Genomic DNA, 23,124 nt, shown 5'->3' on the forward strand with positions numbered 1-23,124 from the left:
CATCCGCCAGACGTTATATTATGTTATAATTTTCTCTCCCCTTCGGCCGTAGTCAAATGCACTAACAATCAAACCGCCTTTAAAAAATAATAATAATAAAAATAATAAAAGAAGCCTGATTAATAAGGGATATATATACGCCTGCTCGCCTTTCCCCTTCTCCCTTTTTTTCTTCCTGACACGGCTCTTCTTGCAGACCAGCGATAACCACAGTTACAGGTTCCCTCTCCCTCTCCCTCTCCCTCTTCCTCTTCATTTGTGGATGCATGCCTATGTGTAAATAGATGCTGAAAGACTTGCAAAAACATGTATGGTTTATGCATTTATGGAGTATTTCTACATGAATCTACGTATTATTACTGAGATTTGGAATTACCCGATTTATTTTTCAGAATATTAGAACTAAAAAAAAAATAATAAAAATAACAAAAGAAGCTGGCTCAAGGGATATATAATCCCATCTCCTATCTACTTCACTCTCTTTCTTCCTTCCATCGAGGCAGCTCTGCTTGCATACCTATGGGCATTTCTATGTACATGCCTATTTATTTGACAGACTTGCAAAAACATGTATGTTTTATATATTTATGTGAGTATTTCTACATCAATCTACATATCATTACTGAGATTTGGGATTATTTTGTTTGTTTTTCAGAAGATTAGAACATACGAAATGGAAATAGAAGAGCCTCTCTTAAAATTTGACCGTTAAATAGTATTTTTTTCCTTTATACTTTCTAGCACTACTGATTTTTTTTACAATCTACAGTGTATAAATTATCTAGAACTTAGAGGAATATTCGGCTTAATTATGTGCAAAGTATCTGGTTTCCTAACGTTTTTTTTTTTTTTTTTTACTTATCCCTTGTATTTTCATTTTATTGGATTTCTACTTCTTTGAACTCTTCATCTTACTTATTTTCTTCATATGTACAATTGTTTTGACCAACCAGCTTGATCTTTTAGGTCAAATAAGATTTCCATAACGATGTTGATTTCAAAGGCAAGTCCCATTGCCTCCTCTACCGTTTATGGCTATCACGATTACTTTTAATTTAGGGATATGTAATTGATTGCAAATTACAAGATAATTGATTATCAATCTCAACAGAATGAACCTACTAAATATGAGCTCTTTTGTCTTTGAGCATGTGGTGACTTGCAAGTAAATTGACACAACCTAAGATATGTAAAGTGTTTAGGCATACCGAGTATTAGTTATGAGAGCGAGGTGTATATATATATATATAGATAATTGATTATCAATCTCAACAGAATGAACCTACTAAATATGAGCTCTTTTGTCTTTGAGCATGTGGTGACTTGCAAGTAAATTGACACAACCTAAGATATGTAAAGTGTTTAGGCATACCGAGTCCTTCGTTATGAGAGCGAGGTGTAAATATATATATATATAGCACTCTTTATCACTGATTGGTTGTCCAAGTTTATGTTCTGCCGAGGAAGATAAAAGTTGATTTTGGCTCCCTCGAAGTTGTTTTTAGACGTAGTTGAAGAGATTATTAGATTTTTATTGCAACTAAGCTGCTTAACTGTTATATGTTGAAAAAAATTTGTTAATGCTACTCAACATTTATCTTCTCTGTACACAGTGAGAACAAATTGTCAACACATGGAGCAAACCAAGCTAATCAGGTCTAATCTAGGCCAGGTCCCCGTGCAGTTTCAACCTTTTGATAATAGAAGCGGACATCTTCGTATTGCTAAATCTGTCTCTATGCCATTTTCACATGTGGATAGAAGGCAGCCCAGAATGCGTTCCAGTCAAATGCAGCAATCTAGTTCAGTTGTATGTCATGTTGGTTTGGTATGTTTGCTTTGGCATATTTATAATTTGTATTTTATGTCTGTTTCTGCATTTTTTCATGCTATTGGATAGAATATAGCCTTTTTTGCATTGGATCTCCTCTTATAACCTTAAAAGTTAAAATTTGTTGTGGCAAGCCCAAGTATAGACCTTTCACGAACTGGATATGGTTGTTTCTTATTTTGTAAAATTTTTCTGCTCTGCTGATACACTGATGCATAGGAGTTCCATTACTTGGTATATATGCTACTGCATGTCTGTCTAGAGATCTGGTTATGCATGAATCTCTCATGTCTTGTTCATGCACTCTTCATTCTGCAGAATGCAAGGTGCTCTGCAGCAACTTCAGAGCAAACAAAAACCGTGACGCAGAAGGCTGCAACAATTTCTGGCATTCCTGGTAATGGCTATTGGCTATTTCTCAATATTTTTCACTTGCCAAACTACGTAGGAATTAGTTGGTGCATTGATGTCCCTAGCCAGACGACTGATGCTGCCTTTGCTCAGTTTCTTTCAAGAGGGTAACCTTATATAGCAATGGTCACGTGCATTTCAACTGTACTTTGTTTTAATAAGTTGGATTATATTGAAACTCAAAAGAAGATGCAAACAAGAACACTGGAAGTATACAAGCCACGCAATTTACTTGTACTTTGCACTGCTTCAACTTCAATTCCTAGACTTGTCTCCTTTTCCTTTTTTTATGATATAGTTTTGGCAATTATTGTTCCTACTTTCAGCTCGGTGGCTATGCAATATCCAGTAATATATACGTGTGTGCGTGTGCCCTCTCTCTGTTGTGCTTTTACTTCGTGGCATTTGTTGGACATGCTTATATTGCATTATCTAGTAAACCTTGCACTGGATTTTTTTTTTTTTTCTGGGAAACTTGGGTAGTTTAAGATGTCATAGACGGGGTGCACTAGACAATATGATTAATATGCAGGAGAATCTTCTAATTTCTGAGGGGAAGATAATCTTTTGAGGACTAACCACCATTGCATCTCGAGTTAAAATTTATTTGGGAGGTTAAATTTGTCTGCCTATGGATTGCCAGAAGAATGCTGCCAATCCAGCTTTTATGTTTTGTTGGGTTCTAGAATTGAATTAGAATTCTAATCCTATTTTTATTAAGAAACTCAGTTGGAGTTATTAAGAGAAATGCTGGTTTACTTTGTTTTAAAATTTAGAATTCCCTCTTGGGGATTTATTAGATCATTTCAAATAGCAGCATATAATGGTTTAATGCATTTCAGGCAAGGAGAAGGCAGCAAAACTTGATGATGGTGGATTTGGTTTCCCACCCCATCATGATGGTGGAGGCGGTGGCGGCGGAGGTGGAGGCGGAGACAGTTCTTCAGGTGGATGGATCCTTTTTGCAGTTCTTGGTGTCTTGGGCTTTTTAAAAGATAAAGAAATTGAGTGGCGTAATCAGAAGGATAAATGAAGATGAGTGAGATTTTTCACTAGTATAAACAAGGACATTTGGCTTACATTATTGGTATTAGAGATTTTTGTTCTAAATTTCTTTGACTAGATGACCAAAGTTTGATAATTAGAGAAGGCTTATCTTGAGCTATGATTCATTACCTTTTGGCTAGTAGTATTCTTTTGCATTGAACTTTATTTATTTGTTATGTTCTCTCTCCACGAGTCTGAGAATTTGAGAAATATGGGTGGCAACGAGTTTCGGTCGTAAATGCAAAACTTGAAAAAGCCCTCTCCTTTTGTGTCCGATCAATTCAACCATTTCTCAAAACATCACTTTGTATATCTCCACTCGATTGTGTGGGATAACATGTCTTCGGCTACTTTTGGTTTCGCGTATTTGACTGGTTTGGTAAAGTTCTTGGGAGAAATGGAGGAGTTGGTGTTCTTCTTCTTTACAGTTTCTAGCGAGTATGAGGAGTAGTAAAGCTATGGATGATAAATTCACATACACGTGCATCAAGGGCAGGCAGTCGGTGCTTAGGCGGTAGCGATTACTTTCTTGAATTCAACAGCCCCATTCTTCAAAATTTGCAAGAAAATTATTGCCTTTATTTATTTTTTTTTCAAAGTTTAGTTTATGTTGATTTCTTGGACGGGTCAATTGGAAAAGGTTAGTGAAGTTGGCGGCGAGGGCGTTCTCCGATGACATAACGACAAAAGGGGATAATCAACCCAAAACAGGTCGGAGTGACAACAGAGGCATTGCTGTCGTGATTCTTGATGCCCTCACTAGGTTTGCCTCCACTTACGTTCGTTTCATAATTTTCAGAAAAGAGTTTCGGTTTTGGTGTATGCAATATCGTCAAATTATAAGTGAAATTTGGCCAAGGACTTGAAATTGCATTCAAAGCAGCTTCGTCGAACCCTGCGATTCTACGAGGAAGAAAAGCTAGTTAGTTAGTCGAGATCATAGGAGAGGAGAGGTTTGTGTTGGTTTTAGTTCATTTGTCTTACTTTTGTGTTGATAAAAATACATTCAGCTGCTAGAAGTTGTATTGAGAAGTATAGCATCATACTCAAAAGAGTTAAAAAAAAGATTTTATATATATACATATTTTCATGTTTATTAGTCTTATTTGAAGTTTTACTCAAGTTGAAATTTGGTTGATTAAGAAAGTTCTTTCAAAGTAATTTATAAGGTTTAAGACCTCATGATACACATTGGCTTTTAAGTATAGTTTATTAATTCTATTTTCGCAAACAAGGAAAAAAATTGACCATAGGCTCGAGGCCCAGAATCACACTCTTCTTCTCTCTAGTTCTTTTTTTACTTTGTAAACCCTTTTGATCCTGCAACCAACCAGGCCTTGTTAACAAGCACTTTTCTATTGTTCTTGTTAATCTTTAAAATCCAGGTTCAATAAGCTCAGTCCTTGCCTCTGTCAAATCTCAACCCTGGCACCAGAAACTCTTTAAAAAAGCCTCTTATAATGTTCAAATTTGTGTCTGTGGTAAACAAACTGTACGTTTATTCAAACCAGTGCTAAACAAATTGGACTTCCAAGTAAATCCAGTTCTAAGTAGATGTAATTCAGGTTCAATCATCAGCAATGACTATGGATGGTTTGCAAAAGACCATCCATCCTAGAAAGGAAAATACCACCCATCCTGGAAAGTACTGGCAATTATAAAGGCTAAAAGAAAAGAAAAAGGGCAAAAAATGAGAGAAATAATTGAAACAGGGAACAGATAGAACGCCACAAATGTTAAACTCAACAAAACATAAGTTCAATATCAGGAAAAGGCAAGCGAAGCAGTGAAATTACTTGGATCAACCAGAAAATAAAGTACTCACAAACTACAGCCATCAGATAAAGCTCCCCTCAGTCATGCTATTATATCTTAACAAGCAAGGTTTTTTTTTTAATATAATAAAAGCAACGTTCTTTTTCAATTAATTAGCAGCATTTCCATAGGCTTGGAGTGCCTCACCAGTAAGCCTGCAAATCCTCCACTCCTCCAAGACCTTCGCACCCATTTCCTCATAGAACTTGATAGCCTTCACATTCCAGTCCAGAACCACCCACTCCACTCTCCCGTACCCCATCTTCACCGCCTGTGCTGCCACAGCCGAGAGCAGCATTTTCCCAAGTCCCTTACTTCTATAGCAATCCCTCACAAACAAGTCCTCTACATAGAACCCGGGTTTCCCCAGGAAAGTAGAGTAGTTGGGGAAAAACAAAACGAAGCCAGCAATCACAACGTCAAAGCCGTCGCTGTTGACGGATCGGAAGGTTTCCTTTTCTGGATCATCGATGGGAGGTCGAGGGTGAGCGTCCGTGTAATAGGAGAGAAGAGAGGATGTGAAGGAGGATGAAGGAGAGTGGGTAGGAATGGGTTCGGGGAGACCTCGAGGACAAAGATGGTGAAGGAGTGGAAGGGAGGGGAGGTAAAGAAGGTGGAGGAAAGAGAGACTTCGGTGGCGGAGAAGAGGTGGGTGAGGTTCTCGAAGACGGCCAACTGGTGGATGAGCTTGTGGATGTGGGGGACGTCAGATGGGTCAGCCAAGCGGACGCGGGCGAAGAGTGGGTGTCCCGTTGGGGTTGGGTTCGGCAGTGTTGTGGGCGCTGGGACTGGTGCAGGTGGAGGAGCGGCGGCAGCCATTGCGGCTTTCCTATTGATCGGTTGGCTTGTTTGGGAAATTTGTTTAGAGAAAGAGAAATGGGATTCTAATTTCTAGACTTGCACGCTCGCCTTGCCTTCTACTTTCTTACAAGCGATGGGTTTGCTCTGGTCAAATCATGAAAATATAGGTTGCAATTTTGAGTAATTTCATATCAATATTATAGAAAAGGATGCTTTTAAATTTGAGAAAAGATATTTAAAATCGTAAATTTTGTAACTATAAATTGTGTAATCGTAAATTGTATAATTGTGAATTATATATTGTCAAATCGTAAATTGTATAATTATTACGTAATTATTTTTAAAAAAATAAAGAAAATATAAAATTCACATAAAAAAAATTAATTTTTTAATAATAGATTCTATTCTTTTTTAAAACAATTATATTTATACACTTTACAGTTATACGTAATTAAATTTTAAATCCTTGAATCGGTGACTTTTGTCCATTTTTTCCCGAAATAATCTCATTATCGATACCCAACAACAAATAGACCGAGTCAAAGTATAATTCACGGATGTACTGTACAGACTCAATTTTTTTTTTTTATTTATTTATGATTTTATCATAAAATGTGATATTATTAAATATATAATTGTTTTAATGATAACAAATATGAATATCTTCATTCTACTTCCATTTTAATATGGGGTGCATTGATGGCAATGGTATTTATATATATATATATATATATATATTTATATTTATCACATCGATGAATATGCTATTCATTGAATATCAACTGTTAAAATTATAGTTATAATTTATAAAATAGAAATCTCATATAGACAATGTCACATCAATAAAGTAAAACATGCGTACAGAGTCTTGATAATTATTCATCCAACTAGACATATTAAACTGTAACACGTAGAAATCTCATGCTTTAAACAACAAAGGTACGAATCATTTGTTCTTTTATTGGTTATTTATCAAAAGCCTAAGGGATTCAATGCATTTGGAGTTCACACAGTCACGCATATCTTATAAGAACAAATTCCAAGGTTTTCAAATCCACTTTGATACAGACCAACCTTCGGCATGTGTGACTTGATCACTAATCGTTTGGTATTTGGTAATAGAAGTGAAAGGGGAACAACGAAAGCAAAAGCAAAGGGTTTTTTTTTTTTTTTTTGGGTAAAATAAAAAAGGAAGTAAAGTCCCGATTTTGGCTCATTGTCAAGATTTGAGCTGGCTCTAGAGCTGTTTGGTCAATTATCCTCAGAAACAAATAATGAAATCACACGACTCTTCTACTACTTTCTCCGACTATCCATTTCGAGCAACCAGAGAACATCAAAATCTATTCACTTTAAAAGAGAGAGAGAGAGAGAGAGAGAGAGAAGAAAAATAATCTAGACAAGGCACCAGAGAGTACCACAAAAGTGGCCAGCAAGGATTTGACCCAAAACATGTAGATGTAGCATCCATTTGGAGAGCTTCTTCTCCTGCTTGATGCGACTGCTGCATCTTATCACGAACAATTCAGAGAGATCAAAGTTCGAGGGCTTTCATCTATCAGTGCATTCAAATGATTAAAGAATGCCAAACTACAAAAAGATCACTCTATATCCCTAGCCCTACACCTAAACAGAATAATGTAAGATTATATACCATCCGCTGGGGCTCCCCACCCCCCACCCCTTGGGCCTCAGAAACCCACTTGCTCATTAACCAGATATTACAAAACCAGCCGGATCAGAAGGACATTCTCAGGCGGGTGAGTTCACATAATGCCCGGTTTTTCGTCTGTGCCGGCTGAAATCTGATACAAACCTGAAAGAGAGGCCACAGCCCTCAACCTTGCACTTGTAAGGGCGCTCACCGGTGTGCACCCTTATATGCTCAGTCCTAGCCCATGCCCACTTAAATGACATTAAGCAACCTTTCCATGGGCACTTGAGGGGCCTGTCATCGTCGTGAACACGTTGATGAAGCATTGCATACTTGTGGGAGCTGAACCTCTTCCCACAGCCTTCATGTGGACACCGATTGCGTTTGTGCAAGACAAGTTCTGCCTTCGTTTTGAAACTCATGCGGCAACCTTCAAGGTCACACCTGTGAGACCCCTTTGCATTCTTATTCCGAGGATGAGAAACATCCGAAGGTTTGCTCACCTTTCTTACTGGCTTTTCCTCCACCGTTTTACTCACGTCAATTCCACATCTATTTGTTGCATCCTTCTCAGCCCTTGGTCTCAACCCTTCACATGGACTCCTGATAAAAGCACTACAACTGAACTTGTTTTCTGTCAAACGTTCCACCTCTCTTTTTCTTTTTCCTCTGCATTCAGGTTTTGGCGTGGGGTCTAGAACAGTGGACTCGATGCTTTCCAGCTCTCCATCATCCTGTGGTGAACAAACTTCACCACAAAGTAGATTTTCTGCAGCACGGGACTCTCTTTGAATCATGGAATGTTTCTCAAGCGAGGCAGGACAAGGACGATTTGTAAGTATATCATGGCCAGAAACCTGTTTCACTTCATTATTCATGTTTTCCTCCATGAAGTTCCCCCTTTGAACTTCAAAGCTTTCTCCCCCTGACACAGTTACAGGCTCATTTTCCACTTGCATAATGAATCTAGAGACAGATTGCCCCACATCAATTCCTTTCATAACCTGTATTTCTTGCTGCATTTCAGTGTCTAAGGTGACATCATCATGCAAGTCTTCGTCAGAAGGGCTCCCTCTTGGACCTTCAGAACTTTGTTTCACCGGTATGCAAGGTTGACTAACTTCCATTGTTGAAACAGAACTTGAGACCATTTCCTCGTTTCTGTCTGGGGACAGGATTTCTCTTGATGCAGGAGTAAGCTCATTTGCTATTTGAACATAACTTGAAATTAGCTCGGCCTTATTATTTCCACTTTTAGTCTTCAGCTCTTGCGCCCCCATATATTCCAAAGACATGGCAATGCTAATGTCTTCGTCATCATGGTTCATTCTAGGACCCTCACAACTTGCTTGCACCGAGGCAAGAGTAGGGTGGGTTTCCACTGCAACAGTACAAGAAACGCCTTCCACTGGGGCAAGAGAATGCTGGTTTGTTGGTGCAACATTACCTGAAACAGGCCCGTCATTGTTAATTCTGATGGTGGCCTGGATCTCTTGCTGCTTCTCATTATCTAAACTCGCGCAAATATGAACCTTACTGTTGACACAAGAATCCTCCAGAGCTCCATTTTCTATATTTCTAACAACCAGATCAGCAACATGTAGACTTGCAGGGTTGGAAACACCTTCAGCTGAGACATTGCACTTCTCTTCAGAAATCAGATGACAAAACTCATTTGAGATGCTGCTTCTTTCCATACTTTGATTCTCTCCTTGCATTCCAAACTCTTCACCAGTTTCAATAGAAGGTGGACTATCACATTTTTCAACATCAGCGATCTTGTCCTCTCTGGTTTCATCAGCGGCCTTGGTTTTGTTTTGCATCTCAGAATTATCTCCCGTTGCTAAATTATAAGCTTTTCCATCCATGTCAGAATCATGCAGAGTGTGATTCTCACTTTGCACCTCAAAATTTCCAGCCACTGGTGTAGCAGCGCTAGGGGGATCTTCAATTCGTGAAGGAGCCAAGTTCAAGCTCATACCCCTGGTAGCTGTAAGCATCAGGGTTTCATCTTGCATTTCAGATATTCTAGTAGCAGTAGAGAAGACCAATCCTGCAGATTCACTTCCCGAACTTCCTTTGTTAGAAAGATCAACTTCAGAATCCTTTCCACTTTGCTTATCAAGATTTCCATACATAGCAGTTGAAACATCCTTTGACAGATCTTTTCCAAGGCATCCATGTACCGTACTTGCCCCCGTGGAAGCACCCAGTTTTAACTTAAGTTTCCTTCTCGAATATTGAATTAGTTTTTCTTCTTTTTTTATGAAGATGCCATCTGACCTTCCCCCCATCACTTCATCCTTCTTTAATTGAGCATCGTCACATGCTTTATTATGGGAAGGATGATTTAACTTTTTTGAACGTGATCTTCTGGACTGCCATTTGATGGTCAACAATTCTGAAGTGGGACTACCATCAGAGAACAATCCATCCAATGTCAGTGCATACTGAATTGGCATAGATGGAGACTTCTTTCTGACCTTAACACAGTACCGTAAATTGATACCCAGTTTTGACGTCCAGTCTTCCCCACATTCATCATGTTCTTCATCATCAATTGCAAGATCTATCAAGTTAAGATCTTTCTGGGATGCAATATCTAATGGAACCTCATTATAATTAAAAGGTCTACCAGTTTCCTCTGCAATCGCCATAGCATGTGCCTTAATCTTCTCATAGTCTACACATATCAAGAAAATTAAAGATAATTATTCCAATGATCTAGATGCTTTGACTAAGAATCTTGCCCAAACAAAGGGACTAAGAATCTGTTAAAATGATATCTGTCACAGCTTAAAGAGAGTGCATATCAACCTCCATCTGATTGTGTCCTGTTCGAATTTTAATTAATTTCAAATTCATCCAAAAGCCTAGTCTTTTCCTGAGAGAAATTTTTAAAAAATATAGAGAAGAATGATGAAATGAAAAGGGAAGAAGGGATTGCATGATTTAACTTTATAATTTGGGGCAGGTATGCAACTCTAATTTGCAGTATAAATCATGATGTGGGTTAAAGCCTATATACCTGAATGACAGATCACAAGCACCTTAGCTCCGCCTTTAGAGTGCAAGAGCTCCACAATCTGAATGGCGTGTTCCAGGCAGAAAATCCTTGGCCTCAGAAATTTACTAGAGGTGTTCCATTCCATATCAAACTTGGTTGATAATGGTATTCGCAGATCCATTGGCGGTAGGGATACATCAGGATCAGGAGGAAGATTCTCTGCAAAACAAAGCATAATTGATTCAGCAGCACTTGATGAGGCCAGGTTAGGTGGTAAAAAAAGATTAAATTTAGTGATTGCATTGCTTTGATGAGAAACTACTAGCAACACCCCTCGATTTTATGAAAGTCCCAAAGACATGCAAATTGAAGCCCATTATGTGGGAAAAGAGAGACTCTTACCGGACACTCAAATATTTTGCACATATCTGACCAACCTATAAAATGTGCTAAACTGGAGGGTAAGGATTTCAAATTTTCAAATGGCTTCAAATAGTATCATAGATTCCAGAACTTATTATTTCCTCTAACGTCTAACGTGCCATGTCTGCCAATAGATTGAAGTTAGCCTTCAACATATAATCCAGACTTAATTAAATGACATCGTACCTTTGACAGATTAAGATAAAGGATTAGAAATGATTGAGAACGAGATGAAGATTTTCAGGCAAGAAGTACATAGACCAAGTACCTGAAATAGAACTTTTAACAGACCGATCAAGTTCTGGAGAACGAGTAACCTCAGGTGCTGGGACACTGGGGCCTCCTTCAACCAAAAGATTATCTGCAGGAAGAAGCTCCATGGATGCCTTTTCAGATGGTTGCAGAACACACATAAATGGAAAACCAAGGATTCCACAAGCCACACATGCCAGTGTTCCAGAATCAACTTGAAAGTCACAAGATACATCATCACCATCCAGATATAAATCATTGAGAGTCTCCATATACAAGCTCATCTCATGAAGGAGATCATTCTGACAGCTATTTTTATTTTCAAAATGAACATGGGAAGAATTTTCTGTTGGTGGGGTAGAATCAGTAGCAGCTACACTAGGCAATTGAGAATCTCTACTTGGATATGGTAGTAAATCAGCATTCCATAAAACAGTATGGCAATTTGCTACTTTTCCAAGAAGATCAGATAGCAGAATGTTTTCAGTCAACATATCTTCTATAAAAGCCTTCTTCACTAATAATTCTCTTTCTTCTTTTTGGCGATCTCTCAGACGAGAACTCCGCACACCTGGTAGTAAGGATCTTGGCACTCTGGAATCAAAACAGTCCAGTAAAACAACATAAGAAACAAATAAAGATTCAGTGTCCACATGATATTTTTATTGACAAATTAAGTAAAGACATTAGATGTAAAAGCAGTATCTAATAGTGGCACAAAGTATGGAAAGTGAAACCAGGCAAGGATAGAAAATTCCTGTGTTAAGTTGGATGAAATCCTATACAAGTTCACTAAATTAATACTGAACATAAGCCGATTACTCCTCTGATGGTCTCCGAAATGGATACTGTATTTTTCAATTGTAAAATTAACTCATGAGACAGCTTCAAATGCTAATGTTTGCAATGGAATTCTGCCTACTTAGCTCTGGTTATTCATCTATGACATCAAGTGGTAACTAACAGGTTACTTATAAAAACACTATCATAGATGGAAAATCTCTTGCGGTTTTATCCAAACTTGCACTCACTCTAATGAACTAAATAAAATCAGCAGTTAATATCTATTTTGGCTTTCCCTTTCCAACATTACACATCCGCTGAATAAGCCATATGATAAATGAGAAGTAAAACAACTGTGCTCACAATTCAGTTTTCATACGATGTAATCCACTAGTTTGAGAACAAGAGGCGAAGACAAGCTGCTTTGGGCCCATCCAAGAAAGGGAGGTTCAATGTCTGTTTTTTCTATAATATCCTTCCCTCATAATAACAACCCCTAGCCTCCATGTCTGCTCTTTCTATAATATCCTTAGCCCTCATAATAGCAATCCCTTCCCTTGGAAGAGAATATGGAAGACTTGGGGCTCGTTTGTTTTTGCAAATGAGATAAGATAAGATGAGATAAGATGAGTTAAAATAAAAGTTAAAAAGTTGAATAAAGTATTATTAGAATATGTTTTTTAATATTATTTTTGTTTTGGGATTTGAAAAAGTTGAATTGTTTATTTTATTTTGTATTGGGAATTGGGAAAATTGTAATGATTAGATGAGATTAGATGAAATGTTTTTTGAAAACAAACGAGGCCTTAGGTATTCTAACCATGGACAATCTAAGGAAAAGACACATTGGTGTGATTGAGTGATGTTACCTTTGCAAGAGTTCAGTGGATGATATTTTACAGTTTTACTACATTGCCAGGTGGCTAGAGCTCTACAGTTTGGTTTGGCAGTCATGCCCAGAAGCATAGTGGACCATTTTAACTCATGGAGGAAAGGAGGAAGTCCACAAATCTCAGCAGTGCGGGAAATGGTTCATATCTCATATGGTGTATTTGGAGGAAATTGAATGATACAAATTTGGAGAATGATGATGGAGGAGCTGAAAATTTTCTTTTTCAACAATCTCCTCCTCTGGACAGCATCCTGATAGACTTTAATAGGCTTACTCTCCATAATTATCTTGTATCTTTTTCTATTTCTAGCTAGATGACTTGCTTGTATACACCCCATTGTACTAGGAATGAGCCTTCAGTGTTTTTAATGAAATGATTATTTATTTATTTTTATAAGTAATAAGAGATTTTATTAATGCAAGTAAACAGGCATAGCCCATAGCCCAAGTACACAAGAAGTATACAAGCGGAAACACCTAAATACAAGCCAGGAACTAGGAACTAATAAAGTCTAAAAGAAAAACATTTAAATTATCCCCATTCAATACAAGAACTTTATTTTTATTTTTTATAACAAATACTAATGAAATGATTATTAATGATAAAAAAACAAATCATATAATGTGCATTGAAGCACAACTCAACCCAAACTAGTCTCATTATAAAACCCAGGTGAAGTTAGTCAGCAGTACCAGGTCCCAGACCATGCTCAAAATTCGTGTAAATTTTTGTATAACTAGAAAGATAATAACCCCCCCCCCCCCCAAAAAAAAAAAAATAAATAAATAAATAAATTTACAAACATTTACATCATCATGAGCTCATTCATAACACGCTTTTGATAAGTAAGATTAACACGCATTCGTAACAAGTTTTAAAATACTAATACATACATGATATCCTGCACATTTATAAAATATATCTGTAAACATATTTCAAAGGTTGTAAATCGCAAAGGTCCATGGCAGGAAAATTGATGGTCATAGACACCCAGATATGGCCACAGAAGCACAGATATTTGGAAAGAGTCGGTTCTTATACCATAATCAAGGCAGAATACTTTCATTTCACTGTAATCAAAAAACTTTCATGATTTTTTACAAGTGCTGTTCCGGAAAATTATCTCACATAAACCTTCATAGAGCAAGTCTATGAAGCAACACAGACGGACATTTCAGTCACTAGTTTTGCTCAACAACTTAGGCTCGCTAGAGGATTTCAAGGAACTGTAGTAGGCTAACCTTGAGACAAAAGACATGGTCAACAGGTATAGCAGCTGCTGATGAGAGAGCATGGGAAGATAATTCATAGCAGCTCTGCGCACTGCAGCTTCCTTGGCTACTTTAAGCCATTGTGGGGTTCCAAAGTTAGCAGCTTCCCCACAATTAAAACCTAGTTTAAAAACAAAGAAAGAAAAAAGAATGCTACAACAATCAAATAAAAGAACCAAGATGAATGCACAATTTAAACAAAGAATCAAGTAAACTCTTCGTAAAAGCAGCATGCCAATATAAAGGCAAACTATGTGCGTTATTGTGATTATTGTGGAACATGCTTTGGGTGGGCAATGAATAAGAACTAGAGTTTCCATGAATTTTTTATTTCTTCCACTATTTTTCATCTTCAGTATATGTCTTGTTACTTTCTTCGGAGAACAAATAAATTCCAGAGGGGTCACCTCTGCCCGTTGTTCTCGTTTTATAATTTCCATTATTTTCTTTTATTCCTTTTGTTTTAAAAGTTTATAACACTAATAATACATCAGCTATTACAGAAATGGATTACCAATGTCTTGTAGTTTGTAGCACAAGATCATTTCTCACAAGTAACTTGGACACTTAAGAAGGTGCCCCATTAATTCTTTTGAACATCATTTATAAGCCAAATTGACCTTGCTCACAAAGAAAGTGAATCCTTTGCTTTTGCAAGAAACAAAATGAACGGTGATTGGTGAGTCAAGAATTCATTGATATTGTATAAACCAACATTCACTACAAGCATTTGCAGAACTTCCATTTTCTAAGTTTGCTTTTTCCTGGCCATATCCATCTTTTAACTTGTAGAGGTGACAAATCGTGTTAACGGGTCGTGTCAAGACATGTATATCATACTATATGGGACAACCCGAACACGACCCATTAAGCTTATCGTGTCAAAATTTTAAACCCTGACACGACCCATTAACATAACGGGTTGACCCGGTCAAACCCAACCCTTTTTGACCCGTTAGTGAATACTACGAAATAGGTTAACACGACACAACCCGACCCGTTTCAACCCGTTTATGTAAATGGGTTGAACAGACCCGAAATTAACTCGTTTGATCTGATTAAGTTTAGCATAATTTTATATAAATATTAAAATTACAATATCTATAAAAAATATAAAACTAACTACAAGTCCAAAATTAAAATCCCAACAATTTTACTTTTAGATATAAGGGTAAAATTGTAACTTTAACTTTCTTAACAGGTCACGATGGGTCAAAAAGGGTTGACCCGTTATCACCCGTTAAGCTCGTGTCTTAACGGGTCAACACGTTTTGACCCGAACCGTTAAGACTAAACTCAAACCCGCTATTATCGTGTCGTATTTGTGTTGGGTTAACGGTCGTGTTGGGTTAACGGGTCGTGTCACATATTGTCACCCCTACTTTTAAGTTTGAGTCTTATATTAATATGTAATTTCTCTGACAACCTTGGCCAGGTGTAATGCCTTCAACATAGTAAGAGCAGTATGTTCAGGAAGGAGCATATAAGTTCAAACCAATCATATTCGCAAAGCAATTACCATGGCTGAATCCCACATGGTAAGCACTTGGGAAAGTCACAACAAATTCGCCAGGGTTCTGTATTAACCTACAGAAAAAACCAGAACAAGATAAGTAGAACTCCAACAACAAAACTATCACAAACAACAATCCCAGCCTCAACAACACTTATCAAACCTATAGAATGATTAACAAGCAAATTATAATCCTCACAAATTTTGTGATGCTGACGGGCCAGAAAGGCCTCACTGAAATAGAAAGAAAGCAACCCACCTACAACAAGGAATGCCCGATGCAACTACTACCTCAGGTGATAGAAGAGTTGTCTTCTCACCCAATAATGTGAGAGCAGCTGAACATAAGAGAAACTGGACCCAAGTTATAAATATGCTATAGAAGTAATAACGCCAATTAATTTCAGACGGAAATGACCTATCCACATAAAAGAAAGTAGAGTGAAATGTAAGACTAAGAATTGTGCCTCAAGAGTAGTTCTTAAATCAGTCAAAAAAATTCAACTTTTGGACAGTAAATCGCAGACAAAATGGAACTGAATTGCAAATAAAAGTAATTTTTGAAACTGCCAGGAAACTAAATTTACTTGTGGGACCAACTTCTGATAACGGTTCACCATATTTTCCATCTTCAATTATTTATACAATCACCTTCACTATGAGTGGCAGGACAAATTTGGGCACACAACTTAATTTAGTTTCAGCTAGGTACATCTTCGTGATACATAGTTGAAATTCTATCATATGTTCCTTCTGTACTGATCCTAATTATTAATAACTATTAATAACTAAGAATGACCAATTAATAGTTAAGATCCCACTAGTTCACTCAATTCCCATGCCTGTGCAGTTTCTGTTTGGTGAACCTGCTTTACTTAGACTTTAGAGCATCACAGTTTTTACTCCCATAGCTGTCTCTTTCTGATTTTTCACATAATTCCCATTCAATCTGAGAATTATCAAGTACTAAACCATGGAAAAATGCACTGAATGAGTGAAAGAGCAAAAGGAAAAAACAATCATATTAGTATGCGCCAATTGTTATTTGATTATTTTAAAGTTTAACTTACTCAAAAAACTTATTTGGTCAGTGATAAGCTAAACCTGACAGCTAAATGCAACATTATCAACCACATAAACGATTATATTCAAAAGTAAAGCATGAACTAGAAATGTTTCCATATCTTAATAACAAAAGTAAGTTCTGTTTCTGCAGTGGCTCATTATTGTAAAGTCAACAAAGTCCACCCAAGTCAGTCACTTGTGCTTGCTGTCATATAGATGGCATACATGCAGAATTCAGGAATATCTCTCAAAATTAAAGTAGAATTTTTCAGCTTATTAAATTCTCACATTAAATAAGCATCTGTAAAAGATATCAAATACCTAAATGATCAATATTGCCACCATAAGCCTCGCGGCAAATGACTTCCTCAAAAGCAAATGCATCATCTCCAGGGACAGCGTACCAAGTCTTTGGCGAGCCAGTGTGAAGAAAATTCATGCTGTGAAGCTCATGATCTTCAACATGCCAAGCAAACCAGCTAAAAAGCATACCAATGTAGATCATGGGAGAAGTAACACCTGGAATATCGTCCGGCATGAAACGGGTAAGTGAGCCTGGTGAACGTGCAATGACTTGTAAGTTCCATGGACTGTTTGAGAGCTTCCAACCTGCAGTACCTTCCATCTCATTACTAGCATTTGAACTCTTACGCCCAGAACATCTTAAATTTCCATCCACTAACAATGTTGATGAAGAATTAGATGGCTTTGGTGCCTCCAAAGATGTATTTGGTTCATTTTGGGTAGAAGAACTTTTCATCTCATCATTAGAAGAATCCATTACGCCATCTATCACATTTTTATTGCAGTCAGAGCTCTCTTTACTCCTCTGGTAAAAATTCCTCTTCCTTCTCCTCCTATGAAAAAAGCGAACCTGGCCTTCCGGTTCTCCAAACCCAGACCCAGGAACGTCATTTGCATACTCCACGTATATAGCCTTCTCAGAAGCTGCCTTCCAAAACATTGCTTCTACAACTAACGGTGAAACCTCCTTAGTCATTCCCAATACGCTCCGTGCAAAAACCTTTGACTTAGACTCAAACTGTTCTAACGTATAAACCTCTCCGCTTTGCCATACTTGCTTATGAACCACTGATTGCGGACTTTGCACCGCCCACTTTGTTTTCTTCACACTCTGACCCAATTCTTGGTGCCTCGTAGTAAACACGGCCCGGACCTCGCCCTCACTATCACTATCCCCAGAACCAATTTTCAAAGAAGAACACAAACTTGAAGAATTTACATCAGAACCCAGTTCCGGGCACTTTAAAAGTGACTTATTTAAGTTACCAAACACGTATTTTTTTGAAGGTTTTGGCAATGGCGGGATAATCTTACAAATACCAAAAGCACTAGCTTTCTTCTCAATTTTCGATATATAGGCAATCGGGTCAGCAAACTCAGTGTCAGTTGGGCGAAACTCAGGCGCCAACGGCAACCCTTTTAGCCAATTGGGTATCTCAACATTACCCATTACAACCAAGATTGACAACCAATAACAATTGGATGGTATAAATGATATAGAGCACTCAATCACACACCATTGTCTTGTCTTCTTCGAATGATGGAGAAAAACACCAAAGAAAACATCAAAATGTCTCGAAAATTGAAACCCTAGATTGGGAATTTTTTGGTGAACTTGTAAAAGGGTTTGTTGTGATTCAATTCACATTAAACGTAGAAGAGTTGAGGGAAATAGCAGAAATGTAAGGGAAATTGAATAAAGAAATAAGCAACAAAACCTGAAACAGCGAGGGTACGTATATGTTTGACCTTCGAAAGCACGATAGAGAGAGGGGGGGGAGAGGGGATTGGGGGTATTGTCTAGGTTTTGAGCGACATTTTCCGCTCGGTGCAAGTTAGTATTCTCTGTAGACACACACCTAATTTACGCAGCAATGGTATAGCGCAATGCTAAGTTCAATCAGCTGTGTGGAGTGGACGATTTGTCGGTTTTTGTTTTTTGTAGGATTAGCGTGGGGTTTCGATTGAGGAAGCTGAGGTCATAGAGGGCGCAGGTTAGAATGAAGCGGCGCACTAGAAAGGGACGTTTAGGGTGTAATGTGTATAACAGGGTCATGTTATCCGGCAATGATCAAGATTCGGAAATTTTAATGGGATTCCAAAATTATTTTCCCAAAAAATCAATTGAAAATATTCAAAACTTATATTATTAGATCATTGGGTCTAACAGTTCTTATAAGATCGAAAAACTATTTAATAATGTCACGTTAGAATTATCCAAAGATAAATATCCAATGCAGCAGCAAGGCCGATACATTAATATCATGCATATATAGACTATAATATTATTAATTTATTTTCCTTTTAATTATTATTATTATTTTTATATATTTTCACGGAACTTGAAAAATAAGTGAAATTTGAAAAAATGATATTTAACCTCTAAATTAAGGGTTAATTAGGATCCCTTCCAAATCTTCTAATTAATGTTTTAGATGGGCACTTGCTCATTGCTATTCAATTAATGTAATACATGCTGATGATCTCCTTTGTCTGCTCATCATCAAAAAGACTCCAGCACACTAGTGAAACCGTCCTCACTCGCCTAGCTCCCTTCTCGCTCCCGCGCACTCCCTTAATTCACAAAGGCATATATAGCTAGCTCGGCTCCCGTACCAATCAAAATCATCTCCGGCATGCACGTCATCTTTCCCAGAATTATCACTCACAGTACTGTATCCCCCTCTTTCCACTCCGCTTAATTGACAATGCATGCATGCAATGGCACTAGGAACATCTCGGTTTGCAAATGCCACTTAATTTGTAAGCTAGCTCTATGCAGCAGTCTCGTGTTGCTAGCTATCGGCGGGCCTAAACTTAAAACACTGCATGCGCGTACGTGCATGCTAGAAAGATCGATCTTAATATATATTGCTATCAAAGCGATCGAGGTCCCCGATTAATATAAATTCTTCTAGCTTGGCAAACAATATATCGGCCATCTTTTAATAGCGAATAATAATCTTCGATCGAATCTATGCAGCCTCTTCAATTCTAACCATCATGCTAAGAAGAGATAATATAAAAAGAATGGATATGCATGTCTTGGAATAGTTAGCAAGTCTAAAACTAGCGGATTTGATCATCTTGAATGTCATGTGAGAGAGAGACCTACCATTACCAACTTCCGATCAAACAATATATCTCTCTACGCATCTCTGGTGCAGAGTGGGTAGGGAGACGAGTGATTAAAACAAATCCATGTTTACAAATTTTGTTGGCTGTTCGATCCATAGATCATCAATGGCCTACCTGGCCTATACAGGATGATCATGATTTCCTTCGTCATTGCTACTTACCATACGTCCTAATAAATTACAGAAATACGTGTGCGCTTGCTATATAGCTCATGGTATTGCATGCCTCCATGTTCAACAAACGAAACAAGCTAGCACACAGAAACTTAGCTATGAATAAATAAAATGCTAAATATATTAAAAATTTTATTATAAAAATCTTACAAATTAACTCCACCTGATTATATATTAGTAATAAATTCTCAACATATTCCTTATATTGACAAATATATTAGTAATATTAATATACATTAGTATATTAATTACTATATTATCACTAACATATAGTAATAGTATTATACCAATAATATTACTATATACTAATAGTATTAGTGTATTACTAATATTTATATATATTAATATATATATATAAGTATAAGATATTAGAGATTTAATATATATTAAAAACCGGAAAAATGGACCGAAAGTGATAAAATTGGAAGTATTGGTTTAAGAGGATAATCAATGCGGTATCGGTTCTTGAAGTTGAAAATACAAAATTAGTGTATATTGATTCGGTCTTAAAATTTATCCAAAATTAGACAAAACTGGATCGGTTACACAGTAGATAGAACGAAATAATATGAAATTAGATAAATTAATATATAAATTATTTCTAAACATCCCTTTAAGATTCATAGGTGTCAACTCTTTGACCACCGATCCTCTAAATGACTAGCGTGAGTGTATACACATATCATATGGTTATTAATTTAATTGAGATTCGCAACAACGAGACTTAGTCTAAAAAAAATTATTAGATATTATAAAAATAAATTTATAAATTTATATGATTTGATGTAGTATATTAGATTGTAAAACTATTTTTATTATAAAATAATCTAACGTATCATATAAAATCATGTCAGTTTATTAATTTATTTTTATGTGATCGCTTTATGAGTATGAATTCTTCTCTAAAAATACCGAACTCGTTTTTAATTTATTTGTTCATAAGTAGATGCTTAGTTTTTCATAGATACGGACGGTACCACACTCCTTCCTCTCACGGTCTCACCACATTTTAAGAAAAGAAGGCTCTGTTTTCATGACAATAAGCCAACTAACGTGTTTAAATTAACAAGAAACAACAAATTTTATTGTCCATGCATGTATTTCAGGGTAAAAGTCAGAATTTTTGTTATTTCTTTCCGCTTTATTTCTCTGATCGATTTGGACGGACAAAAAAGTGTATTTCTGTTGATAAAGTGTAAAAAGATTTTTGAGGATTGGTCCAATGTAGGAATGTATGGGGCAGGAAGGCAGGAACCATATCCACCAAAAACCAAGCCTAATAATGGGTACAATAACTAACCTTTACTGCTAGGAGGCCTTTTTTGTTTTTCATCCGGTCCGAAATTCGGAAATTTGGGTGAATTCAAGCGGTTTTTCGTTTGGATTGACCCGAGTAAGTAAGATGAAATCGGATCTAGTATAGACCCGTTCTGGAACCAATTACGTAACCAGATCTTTTTTTTTTTTTTTTTTAATTTTTTCAAGTTTTAAAACAAAAATTAGATTCTAAAGAGATTATCGAACTTATACTTTAATACATCATTTCATAATTATATTATTCTAATTACAAAATTTGGAGTTATTTTAAACTTTTTTTCTTTTTTGGATTCATATGCAAAAAAGAAAAAGATTGTTAGGCAATATTGTTCGATTAATTTTGGATTCCAGCAAGCTCTTTTGGCGTTAATTAGAGATGATAATTTCAAATAGTAGAGAACAAATTTAATTTATAGAGATTGTTCGATTAATATTGTTGAAGTACGTAGTTGATGTACTATCTAACTATATTAGATGATCGGTTTCAATTAATTAAAGGTCGAAAAAAAAGGATAAGATCATCATCCATGTTGGTGGAGAATACTGAACAATACGAACTTTATATATTTTAGATAAATTTATTTTGATCAAATTATTCTATTTTCAAATATATAGATACGACATACATACTCTCTTTTGATCCGAAAAATTCATCGTGCATAGAATGCAAGAGACAAGATCAACATTAATATAAAAATCATGCATGCTTGTTATATATGTACTACAATGATATTAATGGATGGAGAAGATCAACATTAATAAGATTTTGATATTATTGTGATGTATTATTATTTATTTTGTTCTTTGTAAATTGATGTTTTGAATTGTGATATAAATAACAATATAACATGTGGTATGCATGTATTGTGTGTGTTGATTTATTATTATTTATTTTTTATAAAAATATAAAAAACTAAAGGCCTAAAAAAAAATTATTGAATTGTTAAAAATATTTTAAAACAATATTTTTAAATTCTTAAAATATATTTTTAAGAAAATCTCAGTATTAAACATGATATCTGAATTTAAAAAATAAATACTATAAAAACATTTTTAAAAATTTTAAAAATATATTTAAAAGAAAAGTTAAAAAAAGTAATAAATCCGAATATCCAAGTTTCCATCTAGTTATGGCCTGTATTTTTTTCGAACTTATCCGGATAAATAACCGCCTGATTTTTAAAACCCCGATCCGGATTTCCAGCAGTTCTACACCCCTGTGACTTTTATCTGTGACAGAAGCCTTATTTATTGGACATTGCACGGCCGCGTCGGCGTCCACAGTATTGTAGACCCAACCTGGATAGGCAACAGTTTGAGCCGATAAATGTCGCACGCACTTCTGCAACTCTTGCTTTTTTGCCGCTCATCGCTCATGAATCATGATTGAGACAGCGAGCTTCGATGACCAAATGCATGTCAGCATGGATATGCCTACGCTTTGGTGGGCTTATGATCTGATCACAGTTTTGACTTAATACCCACCATTAATGACACTGTTGCTAAAACTACCTCTGCAATTCCTTGGTGTATTTTTTATGACTGCATATGATGTCAGTATTTATGCAAGTTTTAACATGTTTAGAGATAGTTTATTATTCTTTTGCATTTCGTACAACATCCTAAATTTACAGATCATCATTATGCTGGAAGTTGTTTTTATTATTACAGAACAAAGTTTAGATGTTTCTTATATTTGCCAGGTA

General features: G+C 36.4%; 3 protein-coding genes across 7 annotated transcripts; 1 reads left to right on the plus strand and 2 right to left on the minus strand.

Moving 5' to 3' along the window:
• Window positions 1-94: 94 nt before the first annotated feature.
• On the plus strand, window positions 95-3,403 carry LOC121264038 (protein YELLOW LEAF 1, choloroplastic-like). Of its 5 annotated transcripts, XM_041167109.1 has the most exons (5): window positions 141-219; window positions 967-1,003; window positions 1,614-1,828; window positions 2,150-2,228; window positions 3,085-3,403. In XM_041167109.1, the coding sequence occupies exons 3-5, from the start codon at window positions 1,634-1,636 to the stop codon at window positions 3,273-3,275; spliced, it is 465 nt and encodes a 154-aa protein (XP_041023043.1). In that variant the 5' UTR covers window positions 141-219; window positions 967-1,003; window positions 1,614-1,633; the 3' UTR covers window positions 3,276-3,403. The 5 variants fall into 5 exon arrangements, with proteins under 5 accessions (XP_041023037.1, XP_041023043.1, XP_041023023.1 ...); XM_041167103.1 differs by lacking the exon at window positions 967-1,003 and having other exon boundaries at window positions 95-219; XM_041167089.1 differs by lacking the exon at window positions 967-1,003 and having other exon boundaries at window positions 165-308.
• Window positions 3,404-5,053: 1,650 nt separating this feature from the next.
• LOC121264033 (probable acetyltransferase NATA1-like) lies at window positions 5,054-6,126 on the minus strand. Its single transcript, XM_041167071.1, is given in 3 exon segments — window positions 5,054-5,581; window positions 5,584-5,988; window positions 6,019-6,126. Coding segments are annotated over 2 exon segments (708 nt in total). The 5' UTR covers window positions 5,924-5,988; window positions 6,019-6,126; the 3' UTR covers window positions 5,054-5,213.
• A 1,170-nt stretch (window positions 6,127-7,296) lies between these two features.
• Window positions 7,297-18,673, minus strand: LOC121264015 (probable lysine-specific demethylase ELF6). The gene is made up of 7 exons (XM_041167046.1): window positions 17,088-18,673; window positions 15,961-16,039; window positions 15,708-15,775; window positions 14,159-14,309; window positions 11,258-11,835; window positions 10,588-10,785; window positions 7,297-10,242 (listed from the first exon to the last, which is right to left on the minus strand). The coding sequence occupies exons 1-7, from the start codon at window positions 18,238-18,240 to the stop codon at window positions 7,658-7,660; spliced, it is 4,812 nt and encodes a 1,603-aa protein (XP_041022980.1). The 5' UTR covers window positions 18,241-18,673; the 3' UTR covers window positions 7,297-7,657.
• Window positions 18,674-23,124: the final 4,451 nt, after the last annotated feature.

Source organism: Juglans microcarpa x Juglans regia, chromosome 1D (assembly GCF_004785595.1).
Source record: "Juglans microcarpa x Juglans regia isolate MS1-56 chromosome 1D, Jm3101_v1.0, whole genome shotgun sequence".
Taxonomy (NCBI): Eukaryota; Viridiplantae; Streptophyta; class Magnoliopsida; order Fagales; family Juglandaceae; genus Juglans; species Juglans microcarpa x Juglans regia.